This window comes from Oryctolagus cuniculus, chromosome 9 (assembly GCF_964237555.1).
Source record: "Oryctolagus cuniculus chromosome 9, mOryCun1.1, whole genome shotgun sequence".
Taxonomy (NCBI): domain Eukaryota; kingdom Metazoa; phylum Chordata; class Mammalia; order Lagomorpha; family Leporidae; genus Oryctolagus; species Oryctolagus cuniculus.
This window is the reverse complement of record NC_091440.1, coordinates 52,964,136-52,985,871: the sequence shown is the minus strand read 5'-3', so window position 1 is coordinate 52,985,871 and position 21,736 is coordinate 52,964,136. Positions and strand designations below refer to the sequence as shown.

General features: G+C 37.5%; 1 protein-coding gene across 4 annotated transcripts in view; it reads right to left on the bottom strand.

The window, feature by feature from the left end:
- Positions 1-21,736, bottom strand: part of DIAPH3 (diaphanous related formin 3) — a 556,480-nt gene that overhangs the window by 126,470 nt on the left and 408,274 nt on the right. For all 4 annotated transcript variants that reach the window (XM_051850009.2, XM_051850008.2, XM_051850012.2 and 1 more), the window contains 2 exons: positions 12,297-12,392; positions 11,739-11,798 (listed from right to left, as the gene is read on the bottom strand). In XM_051850009.2, the coding sequence (XP_051705969.2) occupies positions 11,739-11,798; positions 12,297-12,392 (156 nt within the window). The remainder of the gene's footprint in view (positions 1-11,738; positions 11,799-12,296; positions 12,393-21,736) is intronic.

Genomic DNA, 21,736 nt, shown 5'->3' with positions numbered 1-21,736 from the left:
ACATAAAGTCCTTCATTTAAACTACTGGTTTGATCTAAGTGTTATCATGGGATTTTAAATGATAGCAAAATCTATTTTCAGTGTGAAAAACATTACGGGCTAGTAGAAAGATGAGAAAGACTTTAACAGACAATTTATATAACAGGATACCTACAAAAGCCAGTAAAGCATCTGAAAAGTTGCTTACATCACTCATAATGGAAATGAAATGAGGTACTGGGAATTACATTTCTGATGGAAGTATAAACTGCTACAACTATTGTAGAAAATTGTTGGGCAGTACCTATTGAAGTTAAATATTTGCGACTTTGGGGCCAGCGCTGTGGCACAGTAGGTTAATCCTCTGCTGCAGCACCAGCATCCCATATGGGCGCCAGTTCTAGTCCCAGCTGTTCCTCTTCCCATCCATCTCTCTGCTATGGGCTGGGAAAGCAGCGGAGGATGGCCCAAGTCCTTGGGCCCCTGCAACTGCATGAGAGACCAGGAAGAAGCTCCTGGCTTCAGATCTGTGCAGCTCCGTCCATTATGGCCATTTGGGGGATGAACCAGTGGATGGAAGACCTTTCTCTGTGTCTCTCCCTCTCACTGCCTGTAACTCTACATCTCAAATAAATAAATAAAATCTTTAAAAAACATATTTGCAATGTTACCTATTTCCTTGTCTATTCAAGGAAACAGCAATTATAGTGCAGGGCACATACTTGACAGAACCCAAAGACACAAATAATAGCGATGTTTTTTGCAGCACTTGTTGGGATAGCCAAAATCTAGAAAAAATATACATATCTACTAACCAAGAAAAAAATAAATTGTAGTATATTCATATAGAGGAATAGTAAACAACAGTAAAAAATGAATTACAATTTTGCCTCTATTTATAAGAGGCACAACTTAAAATATGCCAATACCATCAGTCTGGAAATGTTTGGTCTGCATGGCGACAGCATGGAAGAGGGGAAGGAATTACCAGATTTCTACTCATATTGTTTTTTGGTCTGAGTACCATTTATTTAACGAACATTCACTAAGCTACCTACTTCAACTGTGTACTTTCCTATATGTATGCTATTCTTCAGTATAAAGTTTACATTTCAAATGATGGAAGAACTCAGAGACTATATGGAAAGTTTAAAGAAGACAAAGCAAAGCTCCCTAGAGCAAGGGAACACAGAACCAGCAACTCATTGAAACAGAGCAGGCTTCGCTGAGGCAATACTTTGTACAGTTAGTCTTTTACTTCTAATTGTGACCGTAGGAATAGTGTTAGCTATTTCTTGGAAGATGACAGTAATGGGATTAAAGAAGATCGTGATGTGAAAATATAAAGCGATTATAGGTAACACTGGAGATCTGTTTAGAGGAAGAGTATGTGACTAACCAAGTGGTCCTAAAACAGAAAAAGTAGCTAAAACCTTTAAAATCAACAAGCACAGGGCTAGGAGCCTGGGTACAACCACAAGGAGAGTGGTAACAGCAAAATAAGAAAAGTTATCATAAAACAGTAATTTTAAAATTATTCAAAATTGGGGAGAGCATTGCGGTATAGCAGGAAAAGTGGCCAACTGTGACACTGGCATCCCATAAGCGTTCCAGTTCGTGTCCCAGCTGCTCCACTTCCACTTCAGCTCCTAGCTAATGGCCTGGAAAAAAACCACAGAAGATGGCACAAGTTTTGGGTCCCTGCCACCCATGGATGAAGCTCCTGGCTTTGGCCTGGCCCAGCCATGGCTGTGGCCATCTGGTGAGTGAACCAGCAGACGGAAGACAGTCTCTCTCTTTCCCCCCAACTCTTTCAAATAAATAATCTTTTTTAAAAAGTTATTCAAAATCCTTTTTTCTGATTATTAAAACAAAATACATGAAAGCTACAGAGTTAATTCTGAGGAAGTAGAAATGTTCACGATATTGCAGCTAGAGTTACTGCTTTTCATTACTCTCTTCCCTTGCTCACCCTCAGCAGACTGTGTCTTTTCATATCCAGGCAAGGAGAGGGAACGGAGAGCAATGGAGGAAGAGAAAGTAGGTTAATAGAACGGAGAGTAATAGGCCGTGTCCAGTTTCCAGTAAGTGAGTAGCAAACAGAGAGCCCAGTGTTTAAGAAGTGATGAAAGCCTTGAGACTTCTCAGGGAAGATACTACTGCCAAAGGCTCCAAGTGTGGCAACAGGTCCCAGAAGCTGTCTCGCGCGGTGCTTTTCTCTGCCCTGAAGACTGCGCTGGATTTCCCTTAACGCATGATGCCCTTCAGTTATTTCTGCCGGCATATTAAAAAAACAGAGCAGCGGCACCATCATTATCATTTGACAAGTTGCCCGATGACGGATCACAATGAATTTTAAAAGATTCTGTTCTTTATCTTTTCTCCTTTTGGGATTTGGGCAAGACTAAGAAAAAGGTATGAAATATGTTTTCAGTGATAAAATAGCATGTTGGATTAAATAAAACTCTGTTTATGGTTTATCAAACATCAACATCAGAACTCCTCAGAGTAGCCATATTAACAAGATGCAAATGATAAAAAGCTCGATAATAAAGTTTCTTAGTTGTCTCCCATATAATATTTGTAGCCTTGAAGTTCAATATATTTTGAGTTATTCCTAGTCAGAACTAAAATTTAAGATATTATTAGCGTTTTTAATGCTAAATCTAAACAGTATTTACTGGTTCATCATTCAGTGTGGATGTGTTGGTAAATGAGGATGATGTTTTTATTTGCACATATTACCATTTTTCTACTGCATAAATGCTTCAAATGGAAAAAAAGTATGCACATATAATTTAATGGACCCAATTATCATATTTCAAAATGAAAAGAAGTTGCCAAATCTTTTAACCTTGAGAATGCAATACTGGACTAGGTAAAGATATGAAAAGTCGATAGATGAAGTAAATGGTAATGTTCTCTTGTTTTTAGTGTATTTCAGTTCTCCTTTATTTCATTATTCCTCTAAAATCAGGAAAAGACAATTTCTCTGACTAATTAACCCAAAGAGGTTTGACTAATAGAAGAAGATTGCAGGCATGATTACTTAAATGATCATGTACATAGCACTTAATGATCATTATCATTTATTCTGATATTAGTGCTAATAAATGGCAAAACTGAGCCAAATGGTATCACATCACAATAATATACATCATGGCTAACACTAATAATTTCTAATTTACTTGAGAATCAATGGGACATTGCAGCTCTCTTAATGCATGCCAATGCTTCCTTCAATTTATAGACCCTTTCGAAGCAAAAAAATACTTAATATTTCTTCTTACTTACTCTGTAAAAGAGACAGTCATACTACCATTCTCTTTCAAACCATCAACAGTTCCAGCTACATCCCTGGCTTTCGTGAGAGCAGTGCAATTAATTAAAACTCACTTATTTGGGGCTTGTGTTGTGGTGAAACAGGCTAAACTGCTGCCTGAAATGTTGGCATCCCATATGGGCACTGCTTCTAGTCCTGGCTACTCCACTCCAGCTCCCTGATAATGCACCTGGGAAAGCAGCGGAGGATGGCCCAAGTCCTTAGGCCCCTGAACCCATGTGGGAAACCCAGTTGAAGCTCCTGGCTTCTGGCTCCTGGCTTCAGCCTGGCCCAGCCTCAGTAGATGGAATCTCTCTCTCTTTCAAATAAATAAAATAAATCTTAAAAAAAAAAAAAACCATTTATAGATGATTCAATGGTTTTAAGTAACATTAGTGATTCAAAATGCTAATTTCATACAATTCTCTTGCTCATTAAGATTTCTTGACTTTTTAAAAAATGTTTGTTTATCCTCACCCACTTGAAAGGCAGAGAGAGAGGGAGGGATACATTTCATCTGCTGGTTCACTCCCCAAATGCCCACAACAGTCAGGGCTGGGTCAGGACAAAGCAGGAGCCTGGAACTCCATCTAGGTGTCTCAGTGGGTGGCAGGGAGCCCACTAAGATGATGAGTTTAGTCATCACTTACTGCCTCCTGGGATGCACTAGCAGGAAGTTGTATCAGAATCAGAGAAGCCAGGACTGAAACTGGCACTCTGATAGGAGATGCAGTCATTCTAAGCAGTAGCTTAACTCACTGCACTATAAAGCTCACATCTATGAAGGCGCCACTGGAAAGCTGCTGTTGCAGTAAAGGTAAAAATGTTCAGGGGTACTTGATTTTTTTCTATTATTCATTTATATCATTTTCTCTTATATTAAGAATGACAAAGGAAGAAAATAATTCTGAAATGTGTTGCAAAATCATGGGCCAACATTATCTACAGCACACACACAGGGGTGGAAAAGTGTCCATCTTATATGCAAAAAGCATGTTTATTATCCTGTCTTATGGGAACTATCATTATCAACCCTGATTTTTCATTGCAGTTTCCAGATCACAGAAAAATGGTAAGCTGCAAGACAGAACAGAGAAAAGCCCCTTTAGGTTGAGACAGTACTGGGGGACAGAAGTGAGGAGGAGAAATGAAAAATACAGGTATGATCTGTATGTGTTAGGAGAAAAGGAGACTGATAACTAATGAAAGAAGAGATTTTGGCTTCTGGTTATATTTTAATAGGGATGAACTGCCAAGTTCGCACAGCTGCTCTACTAAAGTTCAGTTCCGCAGTGTGTGTCTCCCAAAAAGCCACTCAGAATGCCAAAGGGGAGGGAGAAAGTATGCCAGAGCACCCAAGCTGAGGGCTGCATATCTTTTATAACCTAATCTCTTTGGTGCCATACCATCATTTCTGCCATATTTAATCAGTTATCCACAGGTGTGACTATCAGGAGGCTTCCATCACTGAGGACCATCTTGGGGTAAATCTACCATAGGGTTGCTATTAGTATGGTATGGAGGTACAGGTCAAGGAGCATACTATGATTATATATCTCTTCTTTTTCTAAAATCTTCCTATTTTCTTACTGCTTACCACTAAAGCTTTCCAAATGTGTCCACAAAGCCTTTATTATGATTGTCATTTAGATTATCTCTGTATTTAAATTTTCTCTTGATCTTCCTGCTATGGTTTGAATGCCCTTCCAAATTCAAGTTGAAATACATTTTTAAAGAATTATTTAAATTAATTGAAAATCGCTCTTAGTGGAGAATAGGACTGGGAAGAGGGGGGAGGAGGAGGAAGAGGGGGAGTGGAAGAGTGGGTGGGAGGTCAGATGATGGTGGGAAGCAGCACTATATTCCTAAAGTTATACTTATGAAATGCATGAAATTTGTATCCCTTAAACAAAAGGTTCCTTTGGGGGGAAAACACATAAATAAAAAATTAAAAAATATATTTGGGGCTGGTATTGCTATCATAAAGCAGTAATTTTAAAAGTTATTCAAAATCATAGCTGGTGTGTGGTGGGACATCCAAGAAGTTCAGTGATTATTTCAGCAACAAATGATGTCCCTCCTTTGAACGCTCAGAGAACCCCACAATTGCACTGTTTCCTTAGATCTTAATTATTTACTTTTTTAAAGATTTTATTTATTTTATTTGAGAGGTAGAGTTACAAACAGTGAGAGGGAGAGACAGAAAGGTCTTCCTTCCGTTGGTTCACTCTCCAAATAGCTGCAATGGCCGGAACTGCGCTGATCTGAAGCCAGGAGCCAGGTGCTTCTTCCTGGTCTCCCATGCGGGTGCATGGGCCCATGGTCTTGGGCCATCCTCTACTGCTCTCCCAGGCCACAAGAGAGAGCTGGATTGGAAGAGGAGCAACCGGGACTGGAACCAGCACCCATATGGGATGCTGGCGCCCCAGGCAGAGGATTAATCTACTGTGCCATGGCGCTGGCCCCATTATTTATTTTTAACAAATTATTTTCATTAAATCTGTAGGCCAACCAAGTGTCTGACATGTTTTTCATGTTCAGAATCAGCCAATCAAAGTTTAGTTCTTGAATGGAAAACAGTTATGGTAGAAATGGCTTCCTTTTATGTATATTATATGCAAAATTCTAACATGTGAAATAGGGTAGATTTAAAACAATCCATCAATTAGATAATCAATAATTAATTATCATTTCTTTTTTCCTTTTAGAGAAATAAGCAAAAATTAACAGATCTATTACTAGGAAAAAAAAATAAAAAACAAATCCAAGCACAAAATTCAAAAGGATAGAGTTTAAAGAGGTTCTAAAGTCCATTTATTAACTCTTTAGAAGCTTGGATTCTGAACCTCTACTGCCAGAAAAGGGAGAGGTCAGAATGGGCAAAGATTTTTAAAAGATCATCTAATTATAGTACAGCATGGAACACACACAGAACAAGAGCCATATTAATCACAGCAACTACTTCAAGGAAGTCAAGGACATTACTGCCCTTAGACAGTAGTTCTTTATCTCCTTTTCACTAAATTTATTCCTGCCTTCAGCATACATTTGTGAATGCTCATTAAATGAAAGGCATTTGCTATTTTCTTGCATAAATGTCCTTTTCAAACAACTGGAAGTCTTCACTACTTGAGAATTTTCTAACCTGTTCATGCTTAAGAGTCTGCTTGATAATGACTATGACAAAAGGTTGTCCTGCCCTGACTATAAATTAGAAAGAATAAGCCTTTCCCATCAACCCACAGGGCATCCTTCCCCAGGCAGGAGCCCTGCTGAGTCTATTCTTCCTTTTGCTTGACTACATAGTAAATACAAGATACTGATGTTTCAGAAAAATGTGAAATCACCCAGATTGTGTTACATTCCCAGGCTAGAAAAAAACCCTTAAAAAAATACTTCAGTCTTTTGACAGCTACAGATAGCATTTGCTTCTACTTGAAAGCCCAAGTGTAAGGGTGTCAAGAACAATTAGTATTTTAATAGCTCCCTTTCTTAGGTTATTTGGCAGGCACAAGTTCATCAGAAAAAGAGCCAAAAATGTTCTCAGGAATATAGGGCAATGCCACTTAGAAAAGATATTTCACTATATTGTTCCATATGCCTGTTCTTTTTTAAAAATAGGAAAGTTAAAAGAAATGGAAATGGTAACTGTCCATATTTATAACTTCGATAGACAAGCTTCTTTAGAAAAGGACTGCTTAGGTGTGGTCCTCCTTGTTTTCAAAGCTTTAAGGTAATTAATGCTTGGTCAACACCACTGAACCCCTTTCAGATTTCAGAATTCTGCCTCAGGCCAAATTCTTGCTGCTGGAGGAAAAGATAGGTCAAGAAATGAGGAGACCCAAGATTGAGTGGATTAAAGAGGAGGTAGCTGTATATGAAATTTGGATACAGCACCAAGGCCTGTCTTGTATGTATAACTCCCTTAGAGTTATTTTGTAGAAAGATATGCTAATTCAGAGATATCTAGCTAGCTTCACATTTAATTCTGACTTCGAATCATAGAGTGGCAGAGCAGCTGTGCCTTGAGGCAATACAATCCTATTTCTATAAAAATCTCTCAAAGCTCCATTTATAAATGGAAGAGTAAAAATAGATAATCAAATCCAAATTAAGGCTATTAAGAATTGATTTAGTGTAAAGATAATATGGCAAGATTTTGTTTAGGTTACGGATGTTCACTAAAAGTGCGTAATACTTGTTTGCCTAAAATTTTGATTATGTTTTATCTTATTTTGTCACAGCTAAATAGTTTTATCATTAGGGTTTTTAATTGCATATAGTTTATAGAATTCTTTCTGATTACTCTGTATCCATTTAACTGGGGGAAAAAAATCCCACTGTACTACTTAATGAAGAGAGAAACACCTAATGAGGATGCAATCACATTTCAGGCAGATGCACCAAAAGGTGTGGCTCAACAATTCTGTTTGGAAAATATCTGTCACAAAAGTTATAGAGAGTTTACAAAGAAGATCCTGAGGAGAATAGGAATTAATGTACCCTAAAAAACACTAGTCACTCAGCGCTAAAACAATCAAGAACAGAGAAAGAAATGAGGACATCAAGTCCTGGACACTGTTCTTTCTGACTTCATGACACAAGCTCCACTACCATGCAGTTCTTCCTTATTTCTTTATCTTTCTTTATCTTTCTTTTGCATCTCCCTCACTTCTTCAGTCCACTCCTAGTGTTCTGTTCTGGACTTTCCATTCTCTTGTTTTAGAGTATTATTAGATAATTCATTCTTTAATGCAGCATTAGAGTCTCAACAAGAACTCCAGATCCATTATTTGTCCTCAAACTTTCACATGTGTTCTTTGATTCTCTCTTCAGCCTTGCAGCCAATCCACATTGGCAAGGACGGGGCCATGTAGTCCTTTCAATTCTTCCTTCTCATTTACATTGTTCATTTTGGTTCTACACAAACTCCTCATAAACCACAATAGTCCAAATTTCTTCTCCTGGCATCAGACTCTCAATATACTTCTTCCCCATTTGGAGAACAAGGGCTAAATAAATTAGTTAGTATTTCCATGCTCCCAAAGCCCATTAGAGTTACAATGTTGGAAGTCAGTTTGCCAAATACATACTGGAACATTGTAGCCCCAGGTGTTCAGGGAATACAGTACCAGCATTTTTTCATTCTGAAATAAAAGATGCTGTGTATACATAAAAAGTAATTTAAGAAATTTTGGATCATAGCTATAGTTTTAAAAAAAGCACAGATAATAAAAGATCAAAGTTGCAGCAAATATATATATATAAATATAAATAATATAAACATAAACCTGATTTGTTCTAAGATAGCATTTGTTTTTAAAACTTAGTACAGATGCTTTAACACAGGTTGAGTGTTCCTAGTTCAAGAGTCTGAAGTTGGAAAAAAATTTGAAACTTAAGAGTGCTAACATGACACCACAAGTAGAAAATGCCACACCTCATCTCATGGGGTGCTCATAGTGAAAATGCAGGCATATTAAAAGTACTGGATAAAACTGTAAGACTTCAAGCTATATGAAACATAAATATATTTCCTATCAGGATTTGAACCTGATGCCCAAGATATCTCATTATGTATACGTTAGTATTCTATAATACAAAAAAAAAAAATCTGAAATGTGCAATACCTCTGATTCCGAGCATTTTGAAAAAGGGATGCTCAACCTGTATTGAGTTTACTAAAAGAATTAAAAAGTGCCCATAACTACATCCAGACGATTATCCTTGTAATCCAATCTTAGAGTAGGAAAACAGTGCTATCAAGTGGCTAAATCTGGGACCAGCAGACAAGGCACACCGAAGGCTCAAGAACCATGAAGAGGCTGTGTCTCAACAACTCAACTTTATGTCACAAAAGAAACAAACAAAAAAATCATCAACTAATGGATGGGAAGGGATTAGGTGCTGTTTCCAGCAGTTGTTCTCAGAGTATGACATGGCAAAAAAATTAAGAACTTAGTCTCTAAAGCCACATAGGCTCAGGTACAAAACTTGAATGCAAGACCTTTAAGCAATCTACCGGACCATTTTAACTGTTGACTACTTTGCCCATAGAATGGAGAAAAAAATATTGATCACCTGATCTGACTATCGGAAAGATTAAATGGGGTACTATGTAGAAAACATTCCACAAAATTCTTGGCATTTAGAAAACCAATTAACTCTGTAACATTGCTTATTATTATTATTATTGTCTCTTATTTTGCTTAGCATATAAAAATAATTAAAATGTAAAAACCCTTTAAAAACAGGTTACAAGATCAGTATCAACAAATATATACATGCAGAAATATAAATATCACTAAGTACATGGAAGCAAATTAAAAAGTAAAATAAGTTCAGTTTTAAGGTTGGGTTTTTCAATAAAAGCATGAGGTAATTTTTAGAAGCACAAAGACTGCAAAAATAAATCCTAAAATCATTATGACCCTTTTGCAATGATGAAATTTTCCTTAACAAATCCTGCATTTTTTGACATTTACTTTAATAAATCTTTCTTTATACAAAACAATTCTTCAAGTTAAATTTGGTCATTTGGCTTTCTTCTTGGTTAGAAATATGAGAGGAAAACACAACAGAAATACCCATCGAAAAAATTATAATGTTGTAACTTACAATGTTAGTATTTGAAAAGAAGATTTGATCTTTGTGATCTCTCTTCTTTGGCTTGTATGTATAATCTAGTAGATTAATTATCTCAATAGCCTTAAAACTTAAGACAGTACCTATTAGCTTTGTATAAACGTAATTGTTATCTGTTTTTATATAATAAACAGAAATATCGTAATTTATAAGTAATTAAAATTGAGTCTTATTATTATAGATATTTTGTTAACATTAGTCATATAAGAAACGAGTTCCTGAAAGCCACTATACAAAGTTGTCTTAAATAATTTTTGCCTACAAAATATCGAAAACACTTATTTAAAATTAAGTATAGGATGGATATAAATAGGTATCTCTATAAATATACATACATATACATACCTCAATAATCAGAAATAAACACAGTGCTTTTTGCTATAGTTCTTTCCTTTAATGATTTACAATAGGGTTTGAGTTATCTGATTAATAATAAAAAATCAAATCAGAAAAGAAATGGGACTGGAATGAGAACTGTTTGTGGTCACAGTGTGTCACTAACTAGCTGTGCACCTTTGGCAAGTGTTCAGCCCTACTGTACTTCGATTTCTTCATCTACAAAACAAAATCTCTAAAGTCCAGGACAGCTCTACTCTTTACATTTCTTGCTATGATTTACTATGTCACAATGGCTCTAAATCATAAACCCAAAGATAGGAATTACTTATTCACAATGAATTTCTCTGACTTGTTCTCAACTTCCCTTCCTATTGTTAGAATATGGAAACGCAAGACAAACATCACACAAACATATTGAAAGAAGTAAAAAAAATCCATTTAAAAATACTATTGCAGATTTTTAAATTCATTTATTAAGACATATTATCTGTCCTTTACCTTGGGCAGTAAAGATGAACATGACTATCCAGAGATTATAACATCCACATGTTTTTCTTATTTACTTCGAAATTATTCATGCCACCCTAGACATCTGGCACAAGTTCCTCTCTCAGTAATGTATTCGTAATTCTAAAACTTAACTCATCAAGACCCAAAAAGCCTTTGACTGAAATCATTGAGGTGTTTTTCCACTTACACATCTGGTTAACTTTGGTGACAATCAACTACGAAGAAATGATACTCAAAATGAATGAATGTGTTTGACTATGAAAGATAACCAGAAACGCATAATCCATGAAAAGGGAACCAGAGAAAATAAAAGCCAATCAACATAAAACAGCGCCCTGAATAGAGACCACGCCAAGTGGCTGGGCATGTAAATTGGTGAGAGGTTTCTGAAAGAAGGCAACTTTAGATAAATATCAGAGTCTAAGTGAACTCACCTCCTTTTTAGTGATTTTAGCACATCTTTCCACAGTATCATAAGAAGCTCATCTTTACTTATGATTTTGTAAAAACGTTAGTTGAGATATTTCTGATTTTACTAGCAAATCAGGTAAAGTGAAAAAGGCAACAGATTCAATACTTGAAATTGTGCCTTGATATAAAATAGATCCACTGCTTAAAACAGTATAACGAGAACACCTTACTTTTGAAAGGGCTCACTGGACAACATCAATCAGAAATGCATGAAAATAACCTCTAATAATAATGATGATGATAATAAACATCCACTACAGACCTGAAGGCATAATAAGGCACAACCTTAAGGCCATAACGTGAGGATGCAAACTATGGGCACACAATCTCGCAGCAAATATCCACATCCACACATTTTACTATTTTAGTTATGTTGAAACTTGAGAACTTTCATAGCAGCCCACTAAAACCACAGATAAAGAACATGAAAGTAGATAAGAGAAGTGTGCAATTTATGAATATGGTTTATTACCATGGTTACAAACTTTCAGAACAGGCCTCTGAGACATTGGGCTGAGACTTTGCCGGAGATCTGTTAAAAAAATACATATATACAAAAGAAACTTAATAGAGAGGTTTGTTCATCTCAAGAAGTTAACAGTATTAGACACACTTGTTTCCAAGGTTAACTATTTCTGGAAGCAAAGCAATGCTTCACTACCCTGAAATACATGAAGCAGTAATATTATGACTTTTACTTCCCATTTAATTATGCTACTGTAAACTCCACTGGGACAAGGTACATATGGTTCTGGAGATGAGACTTGTCACACTAATCAGGATTTTCTAGGTTCAGTGCATTGATTCGTTAATGTGCTGGTGACATCGGCCAACTGGAAGACATAATTCTCTGACATTTGTCTTTGCAAGGGATTAAGCAAACTTATGAACCTTCTGAACAGTTGTTGCCCACAGCACTGCATTCTTGACACATGACTTGAAAAGAATTTTTTATTTCCCCTCCCCCAAGAAAGTGTTCTTCTCTGTGATAGTACCCTATAAAGCAACATGAAACAAGCATAATGTTCACCTTTCGGCTTCGGTGTCCTTTTTCTTCTGTCGCGGAAGGCAGCCCCCGACTGTAAGGCCTCCAGCAGACTATCCATCACTCCTGTCTCATCACCCTCTGTGAAAAGAGATGCAGGGAATTCCATCAGCCTTCAGGGTTACCATAGCAATGTCAAAGCATACACAGAGGCGGGTGATGGTGATGGTAAGGAGAAAAAAAGATCAGATACTTGGACTAAACCAGCAATTTCAAAATTAGATAGAATTCGAACTCTCTCATAAATCAACTGTCTTTTAACGAAATCTGTCTCATTAGTGCTTGTGTTACGATCCACTAAAGAGGACAGAGGTCCACTGATTCACTTCAGAGAAATGCTTTATAGCTCAGCAGCAGAAAAACTTCAAATGGAATCTGGTTCTGCTCAGATCTGTGTCTCGGTTATCATAAATCACATTTCCCTGGTAGAAATGGGCTATTTTGAAGCTATGAACCTCTATTCTAAAACTGGCCAGGTGTGCGACAGTACTTTGTTACTGAGATGCTGCTGTCTGTGCTTATCATACAAAATTATACTTCCATATGAACTTTTGTGAAGATGTTCCCAACAATCGATATTTCATATCAGAGGACAAATGTTTCTTGACTTGAGATAGCACACGGTAATCATTACAAACTTTTATAATGCTGAAAATAAGCCAAGAGAGGCTCTCACAAATCTAAAGGACTAGATCTCATTCTGATTAGTTTAAATTGACATTCTGTATATAATTAACAAAGAATGTGGATAGAGAGCCAATTCTCTCTATAAATACAGATTACCATTGTAACATTCATAGTTCTTTATAGCAATCAATGCTAAATATTATTTAATGAAAGCTGTAGAAAAAATTTTCAAAGAAGCTATCAGCCCAACTCAGTTCAATGAAACACTAAGGACTTTTTTGCTCATGCAAAAGAGGTTATTTACAGACATTCTGTATGAAACTTTATGGCTGGTATAACATGACAACTAAAATAATGAAAACTTACTTTCCTATGGATTTATTTCTTTGTTTTGTTTTCCTTTTTGAGATACAATCCCTTTATAGAGAACAGTTGACAAGTGAATGCAGTAGAGTACAAATAACACACTCATTTACAGTGTATAAACAGATATATAAATATAAATATGTATCAAGCTTTTTCCATCTGCTTCTATTTCATATTTTTAGAAGAGTATTAAACCTTGAAGGTGTTTTCAAAAAAAAAGGTGGGTGAGAAATAGAATATTTGGAGGTTGTTAATTTACATGTAAATATAAATCTAAAGTGGCTTGATGGTTGTTTTAATTAAAATACATTAAATATTTCAGACAGTTTAATAACTACCTCGCTATCTCTGAGAATTTACATTCCAGCTTAACCACATTTTTCCTAAAAGAATAGCAGGTAGTTCCAAATATTAAGGGTAGTAAATATATTTCATTAGAAGAAAACATTTTAAAATCTAATATTAATTTTTTAATCTCACACTTATATGAGAGGTAAAAAAATATCCTACAGTCAAAACCAAACAGGAAAAAATGAACATGTTATCTTACCGACAGCACTGACTATAAAGAAAGAGAAACAGTGAATTAATCCAAGTATCTTGTGAGTACTCTTAATAGTGAAGATTTAAGTAGGGGGGAGGGGTATGAATGATACAGGCAATTTGTTGTTCGTTGTGGTATTGCTGTAGTGATTCTCAAATATTTACATGGGTATCATAAGAGTGAGCAAATATGCTGACATTGCTTGTAACATAGTGCTCACTGTTGGGGGTTGGAGGGGGGGATACAAATCTGGAGTGAAAGATGGAGAGAAAAAACCATGAAGTATAGGGTTGGATTTACAGTATCAAAGCTTAAAAAAAAAGGACAATTTCCTCAAGGTTTATAGACCAAAAGAGTCCAGAAACAATGAAATGGCAGTATCAATGAGCATACTAGTGCTCCAATCATGGTTTCTAAATACCATTACCCACTAAAAAGAAAGAAAACACTTAAAGGACAGCTGATTTTATTGCTGAGGCCAAGAAAATGTAACATCAGTCAGGAACATCTTTTTGTGCCAGAAAACAAAGGGCTCCAAAATAGTGATGTATCACAATGACAGAGTAGCAAGATCCAAAGACTGTCTGCCAAATTTAAGATAATTTCAGCATCAAGTAAGCAGTGATGGCAGTGGACTATTATACATTGGGGAAAAAAAGAACAATGCATCCACACTAGTACTTTAAAAATACTAGAAAAATAAAGCTCTTCTTTAGCGTATCAAATAATAGTTGCAAAAGATATAAGGGAAACAGAAAATTCAACATATTATAGTCCTTTTTTTTTTTTTAATTTGACAGGTAGAGTTACAGACAGTGAGAGAGAGACAGAGAGAAAGGTCTTCCTTCCGTTGCTTCACTCCCCAAATGGCCGCTATGGCCGGTGCTGTGCCTATCCAAAGCCAGGAGCCAGGTACTTGCTTCTGGTCTCCCATATGGGTGCAGGAGCCCAAACACTTGGGCCATCTTCCACTGCCTTCCCGGGGCCACAGCAGAGAGCTGGACAGGAAGAAGAGCAACTGGGACTAGAACCTGGAGTCCATATGGGATGCCGGCGCCGCAGGAGAGGATTAACCAAGTGAGCCACGGCGCCGGCCCCCATGTTATAATACTTATGGTAAGGAATGCTTTAGGCAAGAATCATCAATGGTTGCAAAAGTTGTTGAGCAAAACACTGTCGGGGGAAGGATATGCAATCCCCTGACCTCACGAGATCCATAACATAACCTCTTTAGTCCATTGTATCAAAATATTTAATTGGGGGGCTGGCACTGTGGCATAGCGGGTAAAACCACCTCCTGCAGTGCCAGCATCTACAGCAGCTGCTCCACTTCCAATCGAGCTCTCTGCTACAGCCTGGAACAGCAGTAGAAGACGGCCCAAGTCCTTGGGCACCTGCACCTGCTTGGGAAACCCTAGGGAAGCTCCTGGCTCTTGATCAGCACAGTTCCGGACGTTGTGGCCATTTGAGGAGTGAACCAGCAGATGGAAGACCTCTCTCTCTCTGCCTCTCCTTCTCTCTCTAACTCTGACTTTCAAATAAACATATAAATCTTTTAAAAAAATATTTAATTGGAATCCAACCATGAGGTAGCAATTACACAAAGTATTTTTATGTGACAAAAATGATCAAGACCAAAAGAGAGAGAGGTGGAAAGAGCAAAGAAAATGCTAGAGGACTATTTTAGACTAAAGGAGTCTAAATAGATCCAGCAACCTCATGCCTACATACATACATAATCAAGAACTACATTTGGTTAGCACCTGGACTGTAAAAGAAGTTATAAATGGCATTATTGGGATAATTTGGGAAATTTGAATATTTGATTATGGACCAGATATTAGAAGATTTTACTGTGCCAAAGTTAAGTTACAAAGTGTAATAATTCTACTATAGTTAAGTGGGATAGTTATGCTGTGCTTAGGAGGTAGATGCTGATGAGTTTAGGCCCAGTGAGCAAGTTAGATCCAGTTCCGTGTTCACTATTTCACGCTTTTGAACATGCTGGGTTTCCACAAAGAATATCTTTCCCATTGTAGCTTCTACCTGTCTTTCAAGATCTAGAATTAAGAATACTTCCCTGACCCATATGGCCTGAATAGGGTGCCTGCAACAAATCCTTTACAATATATTGTTTACTTGACAGTTTCTACCATTAGACCATGAGCTCATTGAAGACCTAAGTTATAGATTTATTTCAGCACCTAGAAAAATGTTAATATTATGTAGAAAGTGTTTGGTAAGTATATGTTGACTAAATTAATGACTGAGGCCTAAGAGGGTCATCTAGAAGGACAAATCAAGCAGTAGAATAAATGATAAAGATGGACAGAGGAGAGCGAAGTATTGGGAGTATTTTATCACCACTGCAAACAACAAATACAGTTTTGTTTCTCCCTTTCTCCTTGTCTCACACATATATTTAGCTTCCGAATCTCTTTAGTAAGTTTAAAACTTATTTATTTAGATGTTATTTGAAAAGCAGGAGAAAAAAATAGAGGGGGTAATAGAGAAAAAAAAGTACTTCTATCCCTTCTTCATTCCAAAATGCATGCAACAACTGGGCCAGGCCAAAGCCAGGATCCCAGAACATAATTTGGGTCTCCCACACTGGTAGAAGGAACACAAATACTTCAGCCATCACCTGCCGCCTCCCACATTCCACAGTAGCAGGAAACTGGAACCCAGACAGTGATATGGGATGCAGGTATCCCAGGTGATGTCCCAATCAAATGTCAAACCCTATTTTCCAAGTCTTGTTGACTGAACTTACTAATCTCTCCTGAACTGATCAGCTATTTCTTTTGTGACTGCACTGTTGGTGACACGTATCTGAATTATATCCCTCCCGGAAAATTGCATGAGTTGCCTGCATAGTCAGATTGTTTCCAGTTTCTCCCCGATTTTAATTCATCTCATACATTACCAGTTAAGTCCTAAACTAGAGTTATGACTTTCAATTCCCCAGTCATGAATTTTCTCTGTCCCTCAATTCCCACAATACAAAGTCCCAACTCTTTCACTTCCCCCCACAATGCTTCCAATTGTTTCCCAATCTTTTATTTCTATCACAACTCATTTAGCTGAAGGTACCTGCCTGTGATCCCCCACAAACACTTTCTCCTGTCCATCACTTTCTCCCTGGAACCTTTAAGCTTTGTTCTCGTCCACCAGAGCTGGTAGCTTTTCGTGGCCTTCACTCCCACACGTGTGATGGAAAGAGTACAACATTGAAGACAACAACTTGCATTCTGGTCTGAGCTCTCACCTGACTACCTGAGTGACACTGGAGTGCTCCCATAATCACTCCTGATGAGGTGTGGAGAAAACACATATCTAGGGTTAATGAGGGGATCAAGTGAGATTATACAAATGAAAGCACCTGGCAAATTGCTAAGTGATATAAAAATCTATGGACACAAATTCATAAATGAACTCCATTGTGAACCATAGAAGTTTATGAATTATCTGTTTATTATTAAATGTTTCAAGCACTGTAATTCTTTTATAGTGCATTTGATTATGTTGTTGGTCAAGGCCTTAATCACGCATAACACCATTTCTATGGGAAACTCTGATTTGAATAGACTCTCGAGATGAAACCAATGTGTATGATGAGAACCTGTAAGGAAGATGCTCCTCTAAATACTAAAAATGGATTCAGCACATTCATCTAACACATGTCTACTTCACACATATTACTGTGTGCCAGGACATGAGTAGGAATTAAAGGCAGCTATGCCTCACGGGTTAATCAGAGATCTTTTCTGTTCCCAGAAGTACAAAAGTGTGATGGGCACAGAGTGATGGACATGAGCTACTGAAGATCTAAGGCTTCCCTAGTGACTGATGACTTAAAGAAGCAGGAGGTAGCCATGGCAGTGACTGGGCAGGGAACAGCATGCTTGGCAGGAGAATAGCAGGTATAAAAGCAAAAGACATAAATAAAAACAAAAGAAGGGATATATTAAATTTTTGTTTAAATGATTCTTGTTTACATTATCTAACATAAACCAGCGAAATAATAATTAGCAGTTATTAAAATCTCAGCCTAAGAATTCAGTTTCTCTTCAAAATATTTATAGCCTCTTTCCTGTTTTGAAAAGTTTTAAACAGACTAACTGTAACAGTTGAAGCCTTTCTATGTCTGAATAACATACCACCATGTCCAATTTTAAAATTGCATTTTAAAAATTTCCGTGTCAAGGCAAATGGAGAAGGGAGAGTTAAAGATGAGATATTTGTAAAACAGAATCAATAGGATGTAGGGACAGGAAGAGGGCTGAGCTGCTAAGCACACATGTGAGGGTCTCTGCGGCCTGTGGCTGAAAGATGAGAAAATACAGGAAAAAATTAAAATAATATTGATTTTGGTGGGGAAGACAATGAGTTTCCCTTTGAACATGTTACAGTTCTAGAAGTCAGTTGGAAACCTGGCTTCAAATTCAGAGACAAAAGCAGGGAATACTGAAAGCCATTTTAATATTATAAAAAATATTCATTCAGTGCTGTGGGCCGCGGCCAGAGAGAGGCACTAACCACTATCAGGATTCAGACTGTATCCTTCCCTCCCAAGGCTGATGAACCTGGAAGTGCTCTCCAACATAGGAAGAGGCACATCTTGCACACTACCTAAATGCAAAGGGTAGGAGAAAACAGGGGAGCCAGTGATCTGGTGGGAACAATTCTTTTGTTCTCTTTGCCAAGATACAACACCAGTATTACAGATATAACTAAAGATACAGAGAAGAATCTACAAGTTTCCAGGAAGCTAAAAACAAGCAAACAAACCAAAACAGAACACACACAAAGGAAAGAAATTAGAATGGTACTGACTGGATCTCTCAGTGTTAATACAGATTACCAACAGATAGAAAAGAACAAGAGCTGATCTACTAGGATCTATACCTGTTTTCTTGGAAAGAAACTGGAAGATGTGCTTTTGTATAATACAGAAAAGAAGAAGAGAATCCAGAATCCAGGAGAGGGGAGCGGACAAAAGAACAAAATGGTGGGAAGAGTTTCCAGCATATCCCAGTCCCAGAGCCTCCAGTTCAGATCATAGGAAAGAGGTCAGGGCTATCAGAGAAAACAGTGGCCAGGAAATTCATAGCAAATCTGTTTTATTGGACCATTTACAAAACTGATGACTATTTCATAGATCTATTGGACATTTTGGAAAAACTAGTAACAGGTCCATGAAAATACAAATAAGTAAATTAAAACCATGTATGTATTATTCAAAAAATAACAATATTGTGCCACAGAAAGTGCTATGATTTGAATGATGGTGTCCCTCCAAAATTAATACACTGGAACTTACTTCCAGTGTGACAGGATTAAGGGCTGGTGCCGCTATGAGGTGGTCAGGTTTTGAGGGCACAGCTCTCGTGTCTCAGGAAAGAGGTGCGAGGGAGTTGTCCCTCACTTTCACCACGTGAGGACATGGCAACAAGGCATGGTCTGGGGAGCGGACAGCGAGGCCCTTACCTGACTCAGCTTTTGCTGGTGCTGTGTTTGGGACATCCCAGTCTCCAGAACTATGAGAAATAAATTTATGTTCTTGATAATTTACCCATGCTGAAGGATTTTTGTTATAGCAGCAGGAGCAGAAGATGACAGGAAACAAATATATGCACAGTGGCAATGTTAAAACGTTGGCTATTAAGTTCACCATCTCTTGATATACCAGGGAAGTGTAAGCAGGTAGTGGATGGAAGCAATCTAAATCCTCAACCACTTATTAGAATCTCAGCAATGTCTAAAATAACTATAAGTAATAGTATATGCATATTATCTGAAATAGGGAACAACCAAATACCATGAGAAATAAGTAGGACTGAAAAGTGATTGCCTAAAGGCAATGGGAGAGGGTATCTGAGGGGGGCGAGGGAGAAGATATTGTATTATGCTGTGAGCCTATTAATTGAGGAGTCTATAGGCATCTCATTGCAAAACACAAAGTAAATGAAACAACTGGAAGGGAAAAAGCGAAGGCTGAGGAAGAGAGATGACAAAGACAGCACTGACTCTTGACCTAAGGTGCTTTCCTTTAAGTAGGGGAGGAAGACGAGTAACGACAGTAGAATATGATGGGCTAACTGTAGGATAGATACGCCAAGGGCACCACGGACGGGAGGGCCTACAATGGGGCCGAGGGAGCAGCACTCACAGAAGGCTGCCTGGACACTTGAGAATTAACGAGTTGCTCTAAGAGTGCCAGTGCTCCTGCAAGAGGGAAGGCTTTGCTAAAGCTGTCACAAGAGCTACAAAGACAGGGTTTCTGGAAGAACATGAGTCATCGAAGAAAATTGGGTGTAAGTAGAAACAGAGGGCAGGATGCCAGAGAAAGAGGTCAACTCACCAACTTGCACATATGCCAAGCAATGAAGCTTGGGTTTTATTTTTACAGGGGCCATTAATTTGTTTTAAACTAGAAGAAATATGGTCAAATTTCCATTTTAGAAAGATCACTCTGAGAACAGGCAAAACTGAGGGCAAGGAAAATAAGGAGAGGAAAGCTTAGCGATTTAAATCTAGGCAAAATGTGATTGCAGGGACCAAGTAAGGAATGGAAGTGGTGAAAATGGGAAAGAGAAAGAAGGAGAATTAAAGAAACTTTGGCCAACTGAAGGTATGTTGATACCATTAACCAGTATGAAATCTTTTTTGGTGATAGAATGGGCCAACTCTAGAGAGGCATTCACTTTTGGATACGTTGAGAAGTTTAGGAGATATTCATTCATAGGCCAAAAGTATCCTGAAGGCAGAGAGACCAACAGACTTAAAACTTGGGGGGGGAACTGGTTATCCTGGATTTTATTTAGAAGCATACATGCTGCACCTGAAATTATGGGAAAGAGTGCACACACAGTTAAGTAGTAGAGAACACAAGGTTTTGAATTTAAACAACTTAGTCCTGAATACTGGCTTTTTAAATAGCAATCAGCATGAAATTGGAAAAATCATTTAACCTTCATAGCTCTCATCTTTTTTCCCCCTCTCTACTTTAAAATGGGAAGAAGGATGGCACTGAATGCACAGATGTACTGGGAAGATTCCAGGTGATAAATCATGGAAAATGCTCACCAGAGTGCTGGGCACATTGTAAGAGCTAAGCCCCAGTTCATCTTTTTGGTTACTGACACCTCGGTGGCACATGAGCTCTCTTAGGGAGAGGATGTGTAGTGAACAGAAGGGAAAGCTGAGAACTGAGCTAAATCACACAGCCGACAAACATGTGCTGGGAGTTCACGAAGAAATGATTATTTTCAATCTGTGACCATGATCCATCGTGTTTCCTCTGCATGTCCTCTATAGCTCCCCCTTCACTTCCCATTGTCTCCCGACATTCTTTTGGTGAGTTCCATCACATTTTATATGATGCCAGTAGAAAGTCACATAGAGAGTAAAACCTGGAATTCAGAATGGGAGTAGGAAAGGAAATCTATTTCCCCAAGGAGTTGTTGAAAGTATACAACTAATAAACAATATCCATAGGATCATAATGGGAAATACACTATATGGATTTTTGAGGTAACCTACTTCAATCTTAACCAATTAGAACAATGCTCAAAATACTGCTTAAACCAGAGAGCAAAAAGTCAGGAATAACTTAACACAAAGTCTTTCACCTTGTCTTAATCCAGAAGTGAAACTAAAAATTTATTTGAGTCAAGAGAGTTAGAAAATTTTCACTGGGATTTAACTGATAAAATGATAATCAAAACTATTCTCTTTTATACTGTAATTAAATGACTGGCTCAGCCATAAGAAGTGAAATTTTACCAAAAGTAACCACAATAGTTTAGTATTTCCATTTTTTCTATTGCATTATTTGTATAATCTAAATTAAATCTATTTCTTTTTATAGGTTAGAAGAGAAAAC